Source organism: Erinaceus europaeus, chromosome 9, assembly GCF_950295315.1.
Source record: "Erinaceus europaeus chromosome 9, mEriEur2.1, whole genome shotgun sequence".
NCBI lineage: Eukaryota > Metazoa > Chordata > Mammalia > Eulipotyphla > Erinaceidae > Erinaceus > Erinaceus europaeus.
Window position 1 is genome coordinate 76,769,955 of NC_080170.1, and position 17,930 is coordinate 76,787,884.

The following is a 17,930-nucleotide window of genomic DNA, read 5'->3' on the forward strand; positions in this document are numbered from 1 at the left end:
TCCTGCGAGAGAGGATACAAAACCTGTGACCTGTGAATGAACACTTGAACCTCAGCTCTTCAAGGGGGTGGCTGGAATGCTATCAATATCTTTTATTCATATTCAGTGGGAACATTTTAAGCAGCCTTCTTGAGATGTAATTAACTTACAGAAAGCTATACAGCTCTGAAGTGTACAGTTGATAAGTTTTGACATCAACACAAACATATGAAACCAGTCATCGCCATCTTGAATATGTCCCTTACCCCCAAACCTTTGACTGTTAATAATAATTCTATCTTACTTCTCTTCAGCGGAAATTTTAAATAGATGTATTAAATACAGAAATGTGGAGCACTGGGTCAACACACCCATTACCATGTGCAAGGACCTGGGTTCAAGTCCCTGTTCCCACCTGTAGGGGATTTGGGAGGTAGGGGGAAGAAGCTTCATGAGTGGTGAAGCAGGTCTGTAGATACCTCTCTCTCACTCTATCTTTCCCTTCCTTCTCATTTTCTCTCTCCCCTATTAAAGAAAAGGAAAAAAAAAAAAAAAGGAAAAGAAATCAAAAAGCAGGTATTTGAGCAGAGTTTAGTTGGTAGAAGCATTGTGGGGGTTATGATTAGTACCATTTTCACTGACTTCTTTCAATTACAGCAATTGGGAAAGCTCATTGGGCATTAGGCCTTTGTGCTTTTCCTGGGTTTGAGTTTAGCATAGAGAAAGGTGTGTGTGTGTGTGTGTGTGTGTGTGTGTGTGTGTGTGTGTGTGTGTGTGTTCGTTCATTCTGGTTAGCTCAGATTATCACCTTCTCTTTCTGGAAGGCAGCTATGCTCACCACTATACCACCAACGCACATCACCTTCTCTTTCTGAGAGGGCCCATATATACCTTACCCAGATGGTTCGCATTTCTGTTACCTGATCACGCCAGTGGTTTGTGGTAATGTTCCTTTGAGTCATGCAACATGTGATGAAGTGTGGGTGTGGACTTTGACCTCAATGAGAGTGCTGGCAAGCAATCTGTGGAAACCTTGTGCAAAGATTTTGGTCAGAGCTTAAGTAACAGATAAAATGACAGTGGCATTTAACCAGGCAGAGCAGGGAGCAAAATGGAAAAGATATGCTTAATTTAGCATCTTAAAAATGAGTTTGTCATGCAACTTTCACAGTGTAAAATCTTCAACTCTAGGCTTTAACCTGCCTTTTTTTTCTTTTTATGTCAGATCTTTCACTATAAGAGACCACCAAGTCCTTTCAAGAAGAGCAGGGACTTAGGGAGACATCACATAGGGAGAAACCTCTGCAGATTGGGCAGGAACAGAATGGGCTGGAAAAGCACCAGAGTCTCATGTGGAGAGTGACATCAGAGGCTGAAGTCTATGTTCCTCTAAGCGGAACACATATTTCTCTTTTTGTTGTTGCCATAAAATCTGCTCCCACTCATTCCACAGCTGGCCTGACTTAAAGCAGTTGCAGATGTGACCTAGTCTGACCGAGTATTTAATAGTTAAGTCTTTAAATTTCTGACATTCTTGACGCTGACTCTTTGTCCTCAGATGGAGGAGTAAGGCCTTATCTTCAGGGGCAAATCTGGAATTAATTGGATTTCAGGAGTCACAGAGGACTCTTAAGGTGCAGCAACAGCTCTGTCTATGACTTTGCTGCTCTGTCATGAAGTCCATACCTTCAGGTATTCATATGCTCAGAAATACTGACAGTCTGAGGTGTGGCAGGTATCATGATACACCTTGAGGTTAAACAGTGAATTTTAAACACAATTCTGGCCTCTGGGAGCTCATTAGGGGAGAATGCCCTTCAAACCAGGATGCAGCCTGAACAGAAGTCAGACCTCAGAGCCAGTTACTGAAGAAAGAAGGGAGCCTTGAGTGATTACAGTGAGCACTGCTGTAGCATCAAGGCCTGGCTCTCTCTGGTCCTATCCCTGCCTTTAAACATCCCTGGACAGCATGGTGTTTTTGTTGTTTTTTTAAGGATTTTTTTTTTTTTTTTTAATGAGAGAGAGGAGAAGGAAAGATAGAGAACTCCAGAGTATCACTCTGCCACATGCAATGCTGGGAACTAAACCAAAGACCTCATGCTGGAGAGTCCATTGCTTTATCGACTATATTCTTTTTCTCTCTCACTGCTGTTGTTTTTCCTTTCTCTTTCTTTTTTCTTTCTTTGCTTTTTTTCCCCTTCCCTTCCCTTCCCTTCCCTTCCCTTCCCTTCCCTTCCCTTCCCTTCCCTTCCCTTCCCTTCCCTTCCCTTCCCTTCCCTTCCCTTCCCTTCCCTTCCCTTCCCTTCCCTTCCCTTCCCTTCCCTTCCCTTCCCTTCCCTTCCCTTCCCTTCCCTTCCCTTCTCTTCCCTTCCCTTCCCTTCTCTCTCTTCTCTTCTTACCAGAACAGAACTTAATTTTGGTTGATGATGCTTTAGGGAATTGAACCTGGTCCTTGTGCTTCACACTATGTGTGCTTAACCTGGTATGTCACCCTTCAGCATGAAAGTCTTTTGCATAGTTACTGTGCTATCCTCTTGACCTGAACCAGAAATTCTGAAGACTTCTGTGTAGGGGGCCAGGAGGTGGCACACCCGGTAAAGCGCACATAATACCAGACTCAAGGAACCGGTTCAAGCCCCCCCCCCCCACCTGCAGGGGATCTGCTTCATGAGGGTGAAGCTTAAGCTCATTGGAGCCTCAAGCATAAAGTCATTTTATTTTAATTAATTAATTATTTAAATTTTTATTTATAAACAGGAAACACTGACAGAAACCATAGGATAAGAGGGAACACAACTCCACACAATTCCCACCACCTGAACTCTGTATCCCATCCCCTCCCCTGATAGCTTTCCTATTCTTTATCCCTCTGGGAGTAGGGACCCAGGATTATTATGGGATACAGAAGGTGGAAGGTCTGGCTTCTATAATTGCTTCCCTGCTGAACATAGACATTGACAGGTCAATTCATACTCCCAGCCTGCCTCTCTCTTTCCCTATTGGGGCGGGGCTCCAGGGAAGCAGGGCTCCAGGACACATTGGTGTAGTCGTCTGCCTTGGGAAGTCCAGTTGGCATCATGTTAGCATTTGGAACCTAGTGGCTGAAAAAAGAGTTAACATATAGAGCCAAGCAAATTGTTGACTAATCATGGACCTAAAGGCTGGAATAGTGCAGATGAAGAGTGGGGGGGGGGGGGGGTCCTCCATTTTGTAGATAGTTAGTAGGCTTATTTTAGTTATATTCCAAAGGGTGCTGGACAACATACTCTATGTTCCACCAGAGGAAGATGGATCCTGAAATTGGGGCAGCTTGAACGTTTCTACTTATGAACACAGAATATGAGTTCAGATCTACAGGAATACAGAGGTCACACAGGCTCCTAAGCTGAATATGGGCCCCAGATCACATCAAATCAATGGAGTTTACAGTCAACAATATTTATACCCCTTTCCCATATTTGGGAGCTACTCTTTTCCCTGATCCAGCTTTTTTTTATTTCTTTATTGGAGAATTAATGTTTTACATTCAACAGTAAATACAATAGTTTGTACATGCATAACATTTCCCAGTTTTCCCTATTAAAATACAGCCCCCACTAGGTCCTCTGTCATCCTTCTTGATCCAGCTTTCTAGTCCTTTTTCCAGCCGTGACATTATCTCCCTAGACAATAACTTGGATCCATCTGCATATCAGATGTCAGGCTCAGAAAAAAAAAACGTAATTAATTTTATTGCCACCAGGGTTATTGCTGGGGCTCACTACAAATCCACCACTCCTGGTGACCTGTTTTTCTTTTCTTTCTTTTTTTTTTTTTTTTTAATTTTTATTAGAGAGAAATTGAGAGAAGACAGGGAGATAGAGAGGGAGAGAAAAAGACAACTGCAGACCTGCTTCACCCTCATGAAACAGACCCCCTGCAGGTGGGGAGGGGCTTGAACCTGGTCCCTTGAGTTTGGTAATATGTGTGCTTTACTGGGTGTGTCACCTCCTGGCCCCATGCACAGAAGTCTTCAGAGTTTCTTGTTCAGGGCAGGGGCATAGCATAGTAACAATGCAAAAGACTTTAATGCCGAGGGGGGTGGGAGGGGGCGGTGGCATACCAGGTTAAACACACATAGTGTGAAACACAAGGACCAGTGTAAGGATCCTGGTCTATCGTATGCTTTACATTGGTTTGTTCTAGCTCTCCCCCACCAAGAGAATTAGATCAGTCCAGTTAGTTTTCACGGCCCGCTTGGCCCCGCCCCTAGGAAACCCGCCAGAGTTCCAGAGTGACTGAGTTCCTGAGTTCGAGAGTAAGAGAGAGTGCTTGCGCTGCAGCAAGGAGACAGCAGAGTTCTGTTTGGTGATTAGTTTGTCTTAGTTTATGAATCATTCCTGAATAAAGAAATACAGCTTCCCTGCCCAGCCGTTGTCTCCGCGTCTGTTACCCGCCCATGAAGCTAACCCGGCAAGAGCCTCCGAAAATTTTAACAACACTGGTCCAAACCCCTAGCCTTTTTTGTGGGGGGGGTCACTTCACAAGAGGTGAAGCAGGTCTGCGGGTATCTTTCTCTCCCCCTCTCTGTTTTCCCCATCTCTTTCAATTTTTCTCTGTCCTATTTAACAACAACAAAAATTAAAATATGGCTGGCAGGAGCAGTGGATTCATAGTGTAGGCAGCACTAGTGATAACCCTGGAGGGAATAAAAAAAAAAAGATTTTCATGCCTGAGGCTCCAAGGTCCCAGATTTGATCCCCAACACTACCATAAACCAGAGCTGAGCAGTGCTGTGGTTAAAGCAAATCAAAACAAATCACAAAGGTTTCTGGGGTACAAGAATTATGTAAACTTTAGGTCAGAACACAGGTTTTGGAACCTAATCACCAGAAGAGAACTTAGGATTTATTTCTGTCCATTATAGTTACCAATCTATTGAAGCCTTTTGGGCTTTTTCTCCTCTAGCAGAATCCTAGCTAACACAAGTTGGCACCATCAGCAAATCGTTATGAGAAGGGCTAATGCTTCTTTCCAGCATCCTGTTCCTGAACCACAGAACCCATAGTTCATGTGCCTGATCCAAAGTAACTTTCATTTTTTTCTATTATTTATTTGATCTTTAAATAAATGTAATGGAGCAAGGGGAGGGAGAACCAGAGCACCACTCTGGCACATGCAGTGCTGGAGATCATACTTAGTATCTTATGCTTGAGAGTCCAACACTTTTTCCACTATACCACCTCACAGGCCACCCAAAGTAAATTTTTACATAGGAGTTGGGGGTAGATAGTATATTGGCTATGCAAAGAGATTCTCATGCCTGAGGTTTGGAAAATCCCAGGTTCAATCCCCTGCACCACCACAAGTCAGAGCTGAGTAGTGCTCTGGTAAATAAATAAACAAAATTTTACATAGCTCTGGTTACCCTAGCCCTTGTATGGCATTATGTTTTGCCTCATCCTTCTGTTTATTCACAGTCATACTTATAATTTATTATACATACTTTATGTCAAAAATGATGGCATTTAAATTTGCGGTATTTGGCTTGAGTCCCTTAGCATAATTGCTTTTATAATTTTCTTTTCTTTTTTTTTTTAAAGTTTTTAAAAATATTTATTTACTTATTTATTTTACCTTTTGTTGCCCTTGTTGTTTTTTCATTGTTGTTGTAGTTATTGTTATTGATATCATTGTTAGGTAGGACAGAGATAAATGGAGAGAGGAGGGAAGACGGGGGAGAGAAAGACAGACACCTGCAGACTTGCTTCACCACCTGTGAAGGGGCTCCCCAGCAGGTGGGGAGCCAGGGGCTTGAACCGGGATCCTTGTGCCAGTCCTTGTGCTTTGCGCCACATGCACTTAACCCGCTGCACTAATGCCCGACTCCCGCTTTTATAATTTTCATCCTTTCATCTGTCCACTTAGTCAACAGAAGTCTGTCCTCAGACAAATCTGATATGACCTTTGTACTGCACAAAGCAATGTGGGGATTGGTACAGCTCTGTAAATGACTAGTCAGCTTCAGTGGGAGAGGCTTGTATGTGTTAGGTAGTGTTCACCCAACCTGATACCAGTTGAGGCTGGCACTTACAAGAGGAAGTGAATGTAAGAGAGAGTATTTTTAAAGTGGTAGAAACATTAAAACAATTTGCTGTGTGAGGAGAGACTATTTTTTGCAGAGGATATTTTCAGTAAGCTGCTAATTTGTTGACAAAACTGCATATTTAGCTGATTTAAGTTTGACACTACATGCTCTGTGAAAAGGGAAAAAAGAAATGAAGGAAAAATTTTACTAGAGCAAGAGGCAGTTCTGCCTGCTGTTGTGCTCACTGCCATGTTCCTGGAGTATGCCTAGAGGGGAGATGGGCATTGCCAGCCCTGAGTGTGTGTGTGTGTGTGTGTGTTAGTATGCACATCCTGCTATATACATGTATTTAGTGTGTGAATGCTATTTTGTGTACAACTTGACCCCTGAGTCTAAGTCTGTTACTTCTTTTGGACTCAACCTGCCAAATGAACTGTAAAGTATGCCCTCTTCAGAGATTTTCTGTGGCAATGTTAAAAACTCAGGGGGCCAGGCTAGTTAAGCACGCACACTATAGTGCCTAAGGACCCAGGTCCAAGCCACTGGTCTCCACCCGCAGGAGGAAAACTTCACAAGTGGTGAAGCAGGACTGCAGGTGTTTCTCTGTCTCTTTGCCTCTCTGTCTCCCCCTTCCTCTCAATTTCTCTCTGTATGTATCCAATAATAAATAAATAAATACATTAAAAACAACTAACAGAAAATTGCACGAACTTTTCACAAGCTAAATACACTGAAGTGTTCAGTAGCTAAGTGAAAGGGGGAAAAAAAAGAAAGCAACATTATCCACACCTATCATGAACTCTCCCATTACCATTTGCAAAGTTTTCTACTTCTATTAGTTTTGCCTATTTTTGAATTTCACACATAACAATCTAATCGTGTACATACTTTGTGTTTGCCTTCTCTCAGGCAATGTTATATTTATGAGATTCATTTGTGTCATGACTTATACTCATATTTCATTTATTCTCCTTTCTGTTTAGTATTCTATGTGAACATTCTGTAACTTTGAAAAAAAAATATGTTCTGTTGATAGGCTTGTGAGTATCCCAAGTTTCTGTGTGAGTGTAAGCATTTTGTACTAGTCATTTTTTGTCAGTGTACACCCCTGCTGGGCATAGTCCTTGAGAAACTATTCTATATGTAATATGCTATTGTCCCATAAGGAAGTTCCACACTCTGGCATGCAGACCTCAGCTGATGGGAGAAGGTGAGGTATGAATATAGATAGGGTGAGTTGTGGGATAGACTGCCAGGGGGTGGGGCCAAGCAGTGGCATACCTGGTTAAGCATACAGTGCAGGGAGCCTGATTCAATCCCCTGGTTCCTGTGTGTAGGAGGGAAGTTTCACAAGTGGTGAAGCAGAGCTGCAGGTGTTTCTCTGTCATTTTCCTTCTCTATCTCCCCCTCTCATCTCAATTTCTCTGTCTCTATCTAATAATAAATAAATTTAAAAAAATAATGCCAGGTGGCCAAGTAGTGGCGTACTTGGTTGAGTGCATATGGTACAATGCTCAAGGACCCGGGTTCAAGCCCCTGGTCCTCACCTGAAGAGGGAAAGCTTCACATGTAGTGAAGCAGTGTTGCAGGTGTCTCTCTGTCTCTGTCCAACAAATAAAGATAATTTTAAAAATTAAAAAAGAATTACAGAAATGGTTTGGGAGGACGATAAAGGACTGGCCAGAAGGAAGAGAAGCATCACTGAGTAAAAGAATGTTATCCCAGGAGTATGTAAGGGCTCAAAGTCTGCAGAGCACAAAGCAGAGTTTGAGCAAGTGCATGTCTGAAGCTGAGGGTTGGGATGAGAAATGACTTTGGAGAGGCAGGCAGGGTCAAGTAGCACCTTGAAGCAGATGATATGTATTGCAAGTGGGCTCTATTATTTTGAGTTCAGGCCTTTGGCCTAGTAAGGTGCTATGAGTGGGAAGAGAAAGAAGGGGCAGTGAACCAAGCATCTGGTTTTTGCCTTGTGTTGAGACTCATGAGTTAGAGAAAGCCCCAAGAATGTTAGAGAAACAGTATGGAGAGCATGCATCTCAGCAGTAATCCCTGCTAAGTGGTTCTGGCTTCTTTCTTTCTTTCTTTCTTTCTTTCTCTGTTCAGAGCATCCGGTCAAAGGTGGAGCTGTCGGTCTGGGATCAACCTGAGGATCTTAACCTCTTCTTCACTGCTACCTGCCAGGATGGTGTTTCTTACCCTGGTCAGAGGAAGTGTGAAAGCCTGAAGATTGGGGACACAGTAAGTTCTCCCTCCCTTCTGTTTTTCCCCTCCCTCCCACACTGATCTTATGACACTTATAAGTACTGATCATCGTTCTTTGGCCTCTGAAAAGGGGCTCTAAATAATTCAGACATAACTGAATTGTCTTCTGCTTTCCATGTCAGCATCAGCCTGCTTTGTGCTGTTTCTTCCATTACAAAGTACAAGGCTAAAAAGCTCCAGTCAATAGACAGCTCTCCACTCATTGCCACCTAAGGTCTTTTCTTGTTGACATTGTGTTTGGGTGTTGTCAGCTAACATTGCCTTCCTGTGACAAGGATGAAACCATGTGGGAGAATATAGGCAGGAGATGAGGGGCCCTGACCTTCATACCTTCACATCCTCTATAGTTGCTCTGTGCTTTTCCCTTTTGTCAGATGTGAAGAGCATTCTCTGCCTCTTCTGTTTGCTGAGCTAGAACTCTGCAGTAACATAGTTCCAGTTCAGCAAATGCTTTGTCCAGACAGCCTAGATGCTTTACTTACTTATTTTTATATTATTCATTTTCCACTGGAATTCTGGAATTATCACTGAGACTCTGTGCCTACAAGGCAACTTCTACCACTCCCAGCAGACATTTTTCTTTCTTTAATAGAGTGTGAGAGTCAGAGAGAAAGGGAGAGAGGCAGGGAGAAGAGGCTGCTCAACTGCTCTTGAAGCTTCCTCTCTGAAGGTGGAGACAACGTGCTTGAACCTGGATCCTCGTATATAGTAATGTGTGAGTTCTACCAGGTGCTTCACCACTGACAACCCCCCTTATACTTTTTTTAAATGAAACCTTCATAATCACAGAGTTTCAAAAGACAGCTGTGACAAATGGGAAGAGGAAGCTATTGCCTATAAATTCTTACAGGTAATTTTACATGTGAGGGGATTCTGTAAGTCTTAAAGGAAATGTTGAGTGCTGTATGTCAGGAAAGATAAAGTGAAAAGCACTGAAACAGGGAACCCTTTTACTTGAGAAACAGACCCAGTGGAGCAGAGGCAGAAAGAGGGTTTGACTGTCTGATTCAAAAAGACAGCACCCACAAAATGCCTGGGTTTGGAGAAGGCAATTGACAATTTCTAGTGACATTGTTATAAATAAGACAAATAATGTGAAATGTTAACAGCACAGTGAGACAGATTTAGAGCTGACTCACACATGCTTCTGTGAGTGTTGATAATATCAGCTGAAGGAAGGACTTGACTGGGATTTCAAGTGTCTTCTGTCTCTGTGTATTTACTACCAACTTGAGTTGAATCCAGGGAGGACTTGCTTATCTGACAGAGGAAGGTCTCAAAACTTAGAAACAGGAAAACCAGGATTTAAAAATGTTTTTCAAAGACAAAGTGGGTTGACATCATCAGGATTGGTATCTTAGACCATTTGGTTCCAATTACATACAGCTAGAGAGAATTTTGTTTGACAGTAGTTTTTGAGAAAAAGATCTGGTAGAATCCAGTGACTCAAAGACTGATTGTGAATAAACTTAGCTGCTTAAAAAAAAAGTAATGCCAGTTGGGGTCTCATTATTTGGAGTATTTTAAAACTCCAGAGATAATGGTTCTACTCTTCTACTCTTCTTTGTATGGGTTAGACTGAATCTGGAGTTCTATGTTGAATGCTTTAAAAAAAAAAAAAGGGAGTTGGGCAGTAGCGCAGCAGGTTAAGTGCACATGGCACAAAGCACAAGGACCAGCATAAGGATACTGGTTCGAACCCCCCAACTCCCCACCTGCAGGAGAGTCACTTCACAGATAGTGAAGCAGGTCTGCAGATATCTATCTTTCTCTTCCCCTCCTCTCTCCATTTCTCTCTGTCCTATCTAACAATGATGACATCAATAATAACAACAATAATAACTACAATAACAGTAAAAAACAAGGACAACAAAAGGGAAAATAAATTTTAAAAAAAGTCATGATTGGGAGTCGGGCTGTAGCGCAGCGGGTTAAGCGCAGGTGGCGCAAAGCACAAGGACTGGCATAAGGATCCCGGTTCGAACCCCGGCTCCCCACCTGCAGGGGAGTCGCTTCACAGGCGGTGAAGCAGGTCTGCAGGTGTCTATCTTTCTCTCCTTCTCTCTGTCTTCCCCATCTCTCTCCATTTCTCTCTGTCCTATCCAACAACAACAATAATAACTACAACAATAAAACAACAAGGGCAACAAAAGGGAATAAAATAAATAGGAAAAAAAAAAGTCATGATTATGATGAATTGACTAGAATCCAGAAACATCAACTGCGTTTGTTGATGATAGCATGGAGTTGAAACTCTATTTGGACTCAAGAAACTGAAGCTAATGTATGCTGTCTTTAGTGAGGGGTGGTGGGGGGGAAAGAAAAGAGAATCATTATGAGAATATTATGAACCCAAAAGAAATCCAATTCATCTTGGGAAAGACTGGAAATATACAATGAGTCAATAAATCTCTGTTCTCCTGTTCCCTGTAAAAAATGTCTTATTTATGTTGACAGATGAGGAACACTGAGGCACAGAGAATTTATTTAATGACCCAAGGCTACACACCAGTAAATAGTGAAATACAAGTTCAAAGCCAGGGCTTACGGACTCTGACACTAGCACCCTGAATCACCTTTATCTGATTTCATGGTGTCCACCATTCTGTTTATCATACTTGTTTCAAAGGACTTGTCTCTGAACAAAGTCTGGTAATAAAGAAAAGGGGCCATAACACAGGGAACTCAGTTTACTGTGTGTCTTTAATATCTTAGTGCATTTGGATCACACTCTGCAGCTCAGGGGTGTTGTGACTCATTATAGCTGGAGAGCTGAGATGTGACATATGATGGCCTTCTCATAACCCTGCCCCTCACCCCCTACCAGCCACCCCCAACAAATGGTGAATTTGAGCCAAGGGCTTGTCACTCCAAATTGAGTCATCTCATTAGCCCCCTAATCAGGGCACAGTAATAAGTTACTACTTCATTTTACTTCATGGCATTTATTAAGGTCCCAGTGCTCAGGTAGGTGATTCGTTCTGCCTCTTTGGCTTCTGCAGCAGCTTTGGAGGTGTTTTACCTTCCTGTGCTTGATGAGAAAAACTGAGGCTCCAAGCAGAGTTGGGCCAGAAGTGCTGCTGCCAATGAACCTCCACACCAAGACTCCCAGCTGAGATGACTGAAGTTGAAGCCTCTGGCTTATTCATTCTACAAGAGAGAGTTTCAGGCAGAAAAACAGTGCCTTTCTAGTGCTTGTGGTACCAGAGATTGAATCAGGAACTTCAAGGATTGTAAGCCAGATGCTTTACCAGTTGTGTCATTTCCCTGGTCACCTCTGTTATTTGTTTGAATACCTCATGCACATTGGAAGTAAAACCTTCACAGAAACCCAAGGTGGGATGATTACCACTTACACAAAAACACAGTAGCATACAATTAGTATTTTGCTGAGAGACCTCAGAACAAGGAGACATTACCTAGAAGACAGATTCTTTTTTTATTTTTCACCTGTGTTTCTTTTTCCTTTCTTTATTCTCTTTTATTGCCCTTGTTTTTTTATTGTTGTAGTTATTATTGTTGTTGTTATTGATGTCATCATTGTTGGATAGGACAGAAATGGAGAGAGGAGGTGAAGACAGGGGGAGAGAAAGATAAGACACCTGCAGACCTGCTTCACTCACTGTGAAGCGGCTCCCCTACAGGTGGGGAGCTGGGTGCTCGAACTGGAATCCTTATGCCAGTCCTTGCTCTTTGGGCCACCTGCGCTTAACCTGCTCTGCTACCACCTGACTCCCTTCTTTTCTTTTTTAAAATTTTATTTATAAAATGCAAATATTGGCAAGACCATAGGATAAGAGGGTTACAGTTCCATCCAATTCCCGTCACCAGAACTCCATATCCCATCTCATCCCTTGATAGCTTCCCTATTCTTTATCCCTCTAGAAGTATAGACCCAGGATCATTATGGGGTGCAGAATGTGGAAGGTCTGGCTTCTGTAATTGCCGCTGAACATGGGTGTGGGCAGGTCAATCTATACTCCCAGCCTATCAACAGTGAAAGATTTTAAATGGCAGTTCCCCCCACACAGAGTGAAATATCTTGCATGTACATGGATGGTAGAGCATCTGTGCTCTTCTCTATACCAACTGCCCTGGCTAGCTCTGCCACACACAGTGAGCAGGGTGCCTCCCATGGAGGTCCACCACCCATCAGGGCTATTGGAGTGTCCAGGCCCCTGGGAGGCGGCTTGCTCAGGGATTTGTTTCCACAAATCAGTATGCAAGAACATCTCTTCAGGGAGTGCTAAGTGCTAAGTTCATGGAATGTAATTAGGATTAAATGTAATAGTTTGTACATGCGTAACTTTCTCCAGTTTTCCATATAACAATACAACCACCACTAGGTCCTCTGTCATCCTTTTTGGATCTGTATCCCCTCCTCCCAGATTCTTTTACTTTGGTGCAATATACCAATTCCAGTTCAGGTTCTACTTGTGTTTTCTTTTCTGATCTTGTTTTTCAACTTTTGCCTAGAAGTGAGATCATCACATATTCATCCTTCTGTTGCTGACTTATTTCACTTAACATGAATTTTTCAAGGTCCATCCAAGATTGGCTGAAAATGGTGAATTCACCAATTTTAATAGCTGAGTAGTATTCCATGGTGTATATATACCACAACTTGCTCAGCCACTCATCTGTTGTTGGACACCTGGGTTGCTTCCAGGTTTTGGCTATTACAAATTGTGCTGCTAAGAACATATGTGTACACAGATCTTTTTAGATGGTGTGTTGGGTTCCATAGGATCTATGCCCAAGAGAGGAATTGCAGGATCATAGGGTAGGTCCATTGCTAGCCTTCTGAGAGATCTCCAGACTTTTCTCCACATAGGTTGGACCAATGTACATTCCATCCAGCAGTGCAGGAGGGTTCCTTTGACCCCACAACCTCTCCAGCCTTTGCTGCTGTTACCTTTTCTGATGTATGACATTCTCACAGGAGTGAAGTGGTATCTCACTGTTGTCTTTATTTGCATTTCTCTGACAGTCAGAGAGTTGGAGCATTTTTTCATGTGTGTGTCGGCCTTTTGGATCTCATCTGTGGTGAATATTCTGTCCTTGTCCTCCCCCATTTTTGGATGGGGTTATTTGTTGTCTTGTTGTTGAGTTTGGCAAGCTCTTTATTCTGGTTATTAGCCTCTTTATTTATTCTGGTTATTAGCCTCTTGTCTCTGTGTACAAAAACACATTTATTTGGAGATGAGTACAGGTTTATATAGAGAGTTAAAGAACATTTTTCAAATATGTCAGATATTACAAATTTCTTAAAGGTCAGCTTGCCCCTATGGTAGGGGGCCGGTATGACAAGAATTGATGTGATACATAAAGGTCAAAACAATTAGTCTCCATGATGCAGGCAGTTTAATTATCCAAAGGTATTTGAGAGAAGCATAGGGGTTAAACCAGTAAGGTGAGGTAGAGAAAAGAAAAAACCAAGCTTCATGTAAATTACAGATATCAAAGGACACAAGCAAATAAGATTTGGGAGCTTTTTACTATCTGGTATTAGGGGTGTATGATAGAGTGTATTCTCCTTTGTGATAAAAAGGTGAAGTGGATGTGTGAACTTTGAGTGAACCCTAAAGCAGGCAGCCATTTGGCCTGCTGCTAGCAGGGAGAAACTAAGTGTGAAAGGCCTGTAGGATTTCTGTGAGCTTGAGAGACTAACAAGGAAAAATTGGGTCTGGGAGACTTTTCACTGTTGGCTCATCTCTAAGGAGAGAGGCTAACAAGTCCGGTGTCTTTCCAGACCTCCATCCAAGGGTGGAAGAGCATCCCTAAACTCTACCAAGCTTTCACATAGTCCCTTTGTATTTGGTGAAATATAGTGGTTCGGTTTCATTCTTTTACATGTTTCAACCCATTGTTTCCAATACCATTTGTTGAAGTGACTCTGCTTTCCCCATTTAATAGTCTGGGCAACTTTGTCAAAGATTAGATGTCCATAGGTGTGGGGGCTTACTTCTGGGCTCTCAATTCTGTGTAAGTACCACACACTAACCAGTTGTGTCACTGGAGCTCCTGGGCTCTCAGTTCTATTCCACTGGTCAGTGTGTCTATTCATGTTCCAGTACCAAGCAGTTTTGATGACAATGGCCCTATAATACAATTTGAGATTTGGGAGTGTAATGCCCCCAGTTCTGTTCTTCTCAAGATTGTTTTGGCAATTCTAAGTCTTTTCTGGTTCCAGATAAACATTTGTAGCATTTGTTCTATTCTCCTGAAAAATGTGGTTGGGATCTTGATGAGGATAGCATTAAATTTGTAGATGGCTCTGGGTAGTATATTCATTTTGATGGTGTTAATTCTTCCAACCCATGAACATGCAATGTCTTTCCACTTCTTTGTGTCCTTTTCTATTTCCTTGAGTAGTGACTCATAATTTTCAGTTTATAAGTCTTTCACTTCTTTGGTTAGGTTTACTCCTAGATATTTCGTTGTTTTATTTGCTATAGTAAAAGGAATTGATTTCTGGATTTCAACTTCTAACTAGTGTTTTCATAGAGGAATGCCACTGACTTTTGAATGTTAATTTTGTAGCCTGACACCTTACTGTATTTCCTGATGATTTCCAAAAGCTTCTTGCTGGATTCCTTAGGTTTTTCTGTGTATACTATCATGTCATCTGCAAATAGGGAGAGTTTGACTTTTTCTCTTCCAATCTATATGCCTTTAATTCTTTGCTCCTACCTAATTGCTATGGCAAGAACTTCCAACACTATGTTGAATAGTAATGGTAATAGTGGGCAGCCCTGTCTCGTATCTGATCTAAGTGGAAATGTTTCCAGTTTTTCACCATTGAGTATGATGTTGGCTGTAGGTTTGCTATATATAGACTCCACTATCTTGGAATTTCCCATCTATTCCTATTTTTTGAAGTGTTTTTACCATAAAGGGATGTTGTATTTTGTCAGAGGCTTTCTCTGCATCTGTTGATATGACCATGTGGTTTTTGATCTTGCATTTATTGATGGGGTAGATCACACTGATTAATTTACATATATTAAACCAACGTTGCATCCCTGGGATAAACCCTACTTGGTCATGATGAACAGTCTTTTTAATATACTGCTGTATCTGGTTGGCTAGAATTTTGTTTAATATTTTAACATCTATGTTCATCAGAGATAATGATCTATAGTTTTCTATTATGATTGTGTCCCTGTCTGCTTTTGGTATCAAAGTGATGTTGGCTTCATAGAAGCTGGAAGGGAGTATTCCAGTGTCTTCAATCTTCTGGAAGACTTTTAAAGTAGAGGTATTAGTTCTTCTTTGAGGGTTTTTGTAGAATTCATTTGTAAAACTATCTGGTCTAGGACTTTTATTTTTGGGAAGGTTTTTGATCACTGTTTCGATTTCATTAGATGTGATGGGCCTGTTCATGTTATCTACTTCCTCTTTACTAATTTTGCAAGTTTGTCCATTTATTCCAGAACCTGGTTCTGGAAGAAGTGGATAAAAGAAATTTAGAAGGAAATTTAGTGTCCATCCCTATCTTTTAAATTTTTATTTATTTTAAAGTCTATTGTGTCAGATATGAGAATAGTTGTTCCTGTCCCTTTTTTGTGGGTCATTGACTTGTATGATAGTTTTCCATCCTTTCACTTTGAGTCTGTGTCTATCTTGTTGAATTCTCTAGCTTGGTGGCATATAGTTGTTCATGGAAGTCTTGCATGCTATGCTGAATTTCTGTGCTGACTGTTGTGATATCTCCTCTTTCATTTACAATCTGATCTATTTGGGTCTTCTCCCTTTTTTGTTTTGTAAGTCTGGCTAAAGGTTTTTCAGTTTTGTTCACTCTTTCAAAGAACCAACGTTTACTTTCGTTGATCTTTTGTATGGTTTTCTTTTTTTCAATGTTATTGATTTCTGCCCTACCTTTAGTGTTTTCTGTCCTTCTGGTTGCTTTAGGGTTCCTTTGTTCTTCTTCTTCTAGGTCTTTAAGATGTGCAATCAGGCTTTTTATTTATGCTTTTTCTAGTTTCTTAATATGTGCTTATGGCTGTGAACTTCCCCGCTAGTACTGCCTTAGCTGTCTCCCAAATATTTTGATAGCTTGTGTCTTCATTGTCATTTTACTCTCGAAACATTTTGATTTCTTCCTTGATTTACTCTTTGACCCAGTAGTTGTTAAGTAGTGTACTGTTGAGCTTCCACGTTTTGGGAATATTATTAATCTTTTGTTGATTTTTAAGTGTTAGTTTAATTCCACTGTGGTCTGAGAAGATGCTTGGGATGATTTCAGTTCTCTTGAATTTGCTGATGCTGTCTTTGTGGCCTAACATATGGTCTATCCTTGAGAATGACCCATGTGGATTTGAGTAAAATGTGTATTCCAGTTTCTTGGGATGAATGACTCTGAAAAATGTCCAATAGTTCTAGTTTATCTGTCTCCTCATTTAGCTCCCTCATGTCTTTATTGCTTTTCTGCCTGGATGATCTGTCCAGTTGAGAGAATGGGATGTTTAAGTCCCTTAATATGACAGTGTTGTTGTTAATATATTGCTGTAGCTCTTTCAGTAGATGTTTGATGTTTTTGGATGGCTTCTCATTGGGTGCATAGATGTTAATTAATAATTTAAGTCCTCTTGATTGATCCTCTGAGCATGAAGTAGTGTCTATCCCTATATTTTTAAATTTTATTTATTTTAAAGTCTATCATGTCAGATATGAGAATAGCTTTTCCTGCCCTTTTTTGTGGGCCATCGACTTCTATTATAGTTTTCCATCCTTTTAATTTGAGTCTGTGTTTGAATTAGGTGGGTTTCCTGTGGGTAGAATATCGTTGGCTTGTGTTTTCTGACCCATCTTCCTACTCTGTACCTTTTAATAGATGAATTCAAGCCATTGACATTTATTGATATCAAAGATTGGAGATATTTTAACACCATTCTTGTAGCTTTTTAGAGTGTTCTGATATATGGCATATTTTTGGTGGTCTGACTATTTATAGGAGACCTTTCAGAACTTCTTTCAGGGCAGGCTTGGTGATAGTTGATTCTTTCAACTGTTGCTTGTCTCAGAAGGTTTTGATGCCTCCATCTAGTCTGAATGACAGTCTAGCAGGATACAGTAGTCTTGGTGGAAAGCCTTTCTCATTGAGCACCTATAGATATCTTGCCATTCTCTTCTGACCTGTAGTGTTTGTGTGGAGAAGCCTGCTGCTAATCTGATAGGTTTTCCTCTGTAGGTGACTCTTTGTTTTTTTCTTGCAGCCTTCAAGAACCTTTCTTTTTCCTTATTCCTTTTAAAATATGATGTGTCTTGGGTGTCTTTAAGTCTGGGTTAAGTCTGTTTGGGACCCTCTGGGCTTCTTGAACTTTTACATGTCTTTGATGTTGTCTAGACTAGAGAAGTTCTCAGCTATTATGTCCTCAAGAATGCTTTCTTCCCCTCCATCTCTTTCTACCTCTGGTAAGCCAATAATGTGTGTATTATTTCTTTTGATGTCATCCCGTAGGTCTCTGTTGTTGTTTTCAGAACCTCTTAATCTCTTTTTAAGATCTTTTACTTCTTTGTTAGTTGTCTTTAATCATCCTTGATCTTGCTAATTCTGTCTTCTGTCTTCTCATTTATTCTATTCTCTTTCCCTTCTACTGTTTTCTGGAGTTCATCTATT

General features: G+C 41.2%; 1 protein-coding gene across 2 annotated transcripts in view; it reads left to right on the top strand.

Moving 5' to 3' along the window:
• ITGB5 (integrin subunit beta 5) overlaps nt 1-17,930 on the top strand; it is a 221,215-nt gene that overhangs the window by 145,286 nt on the left and 57,999 nt on the right. For both annotated transcript variants that reach the window (XM_060198257.1, XM_060198255.1), the window contains exon 9: nt 8,150-8,284. In XM_060198257.1, coding sequence (XP_060054240.1) covers nt 8,150-8,284 — 135 coding nt within the window. The remainder of the gene's footprint in view (nt 1-8,149; nt 8,285-17,930) is intronic.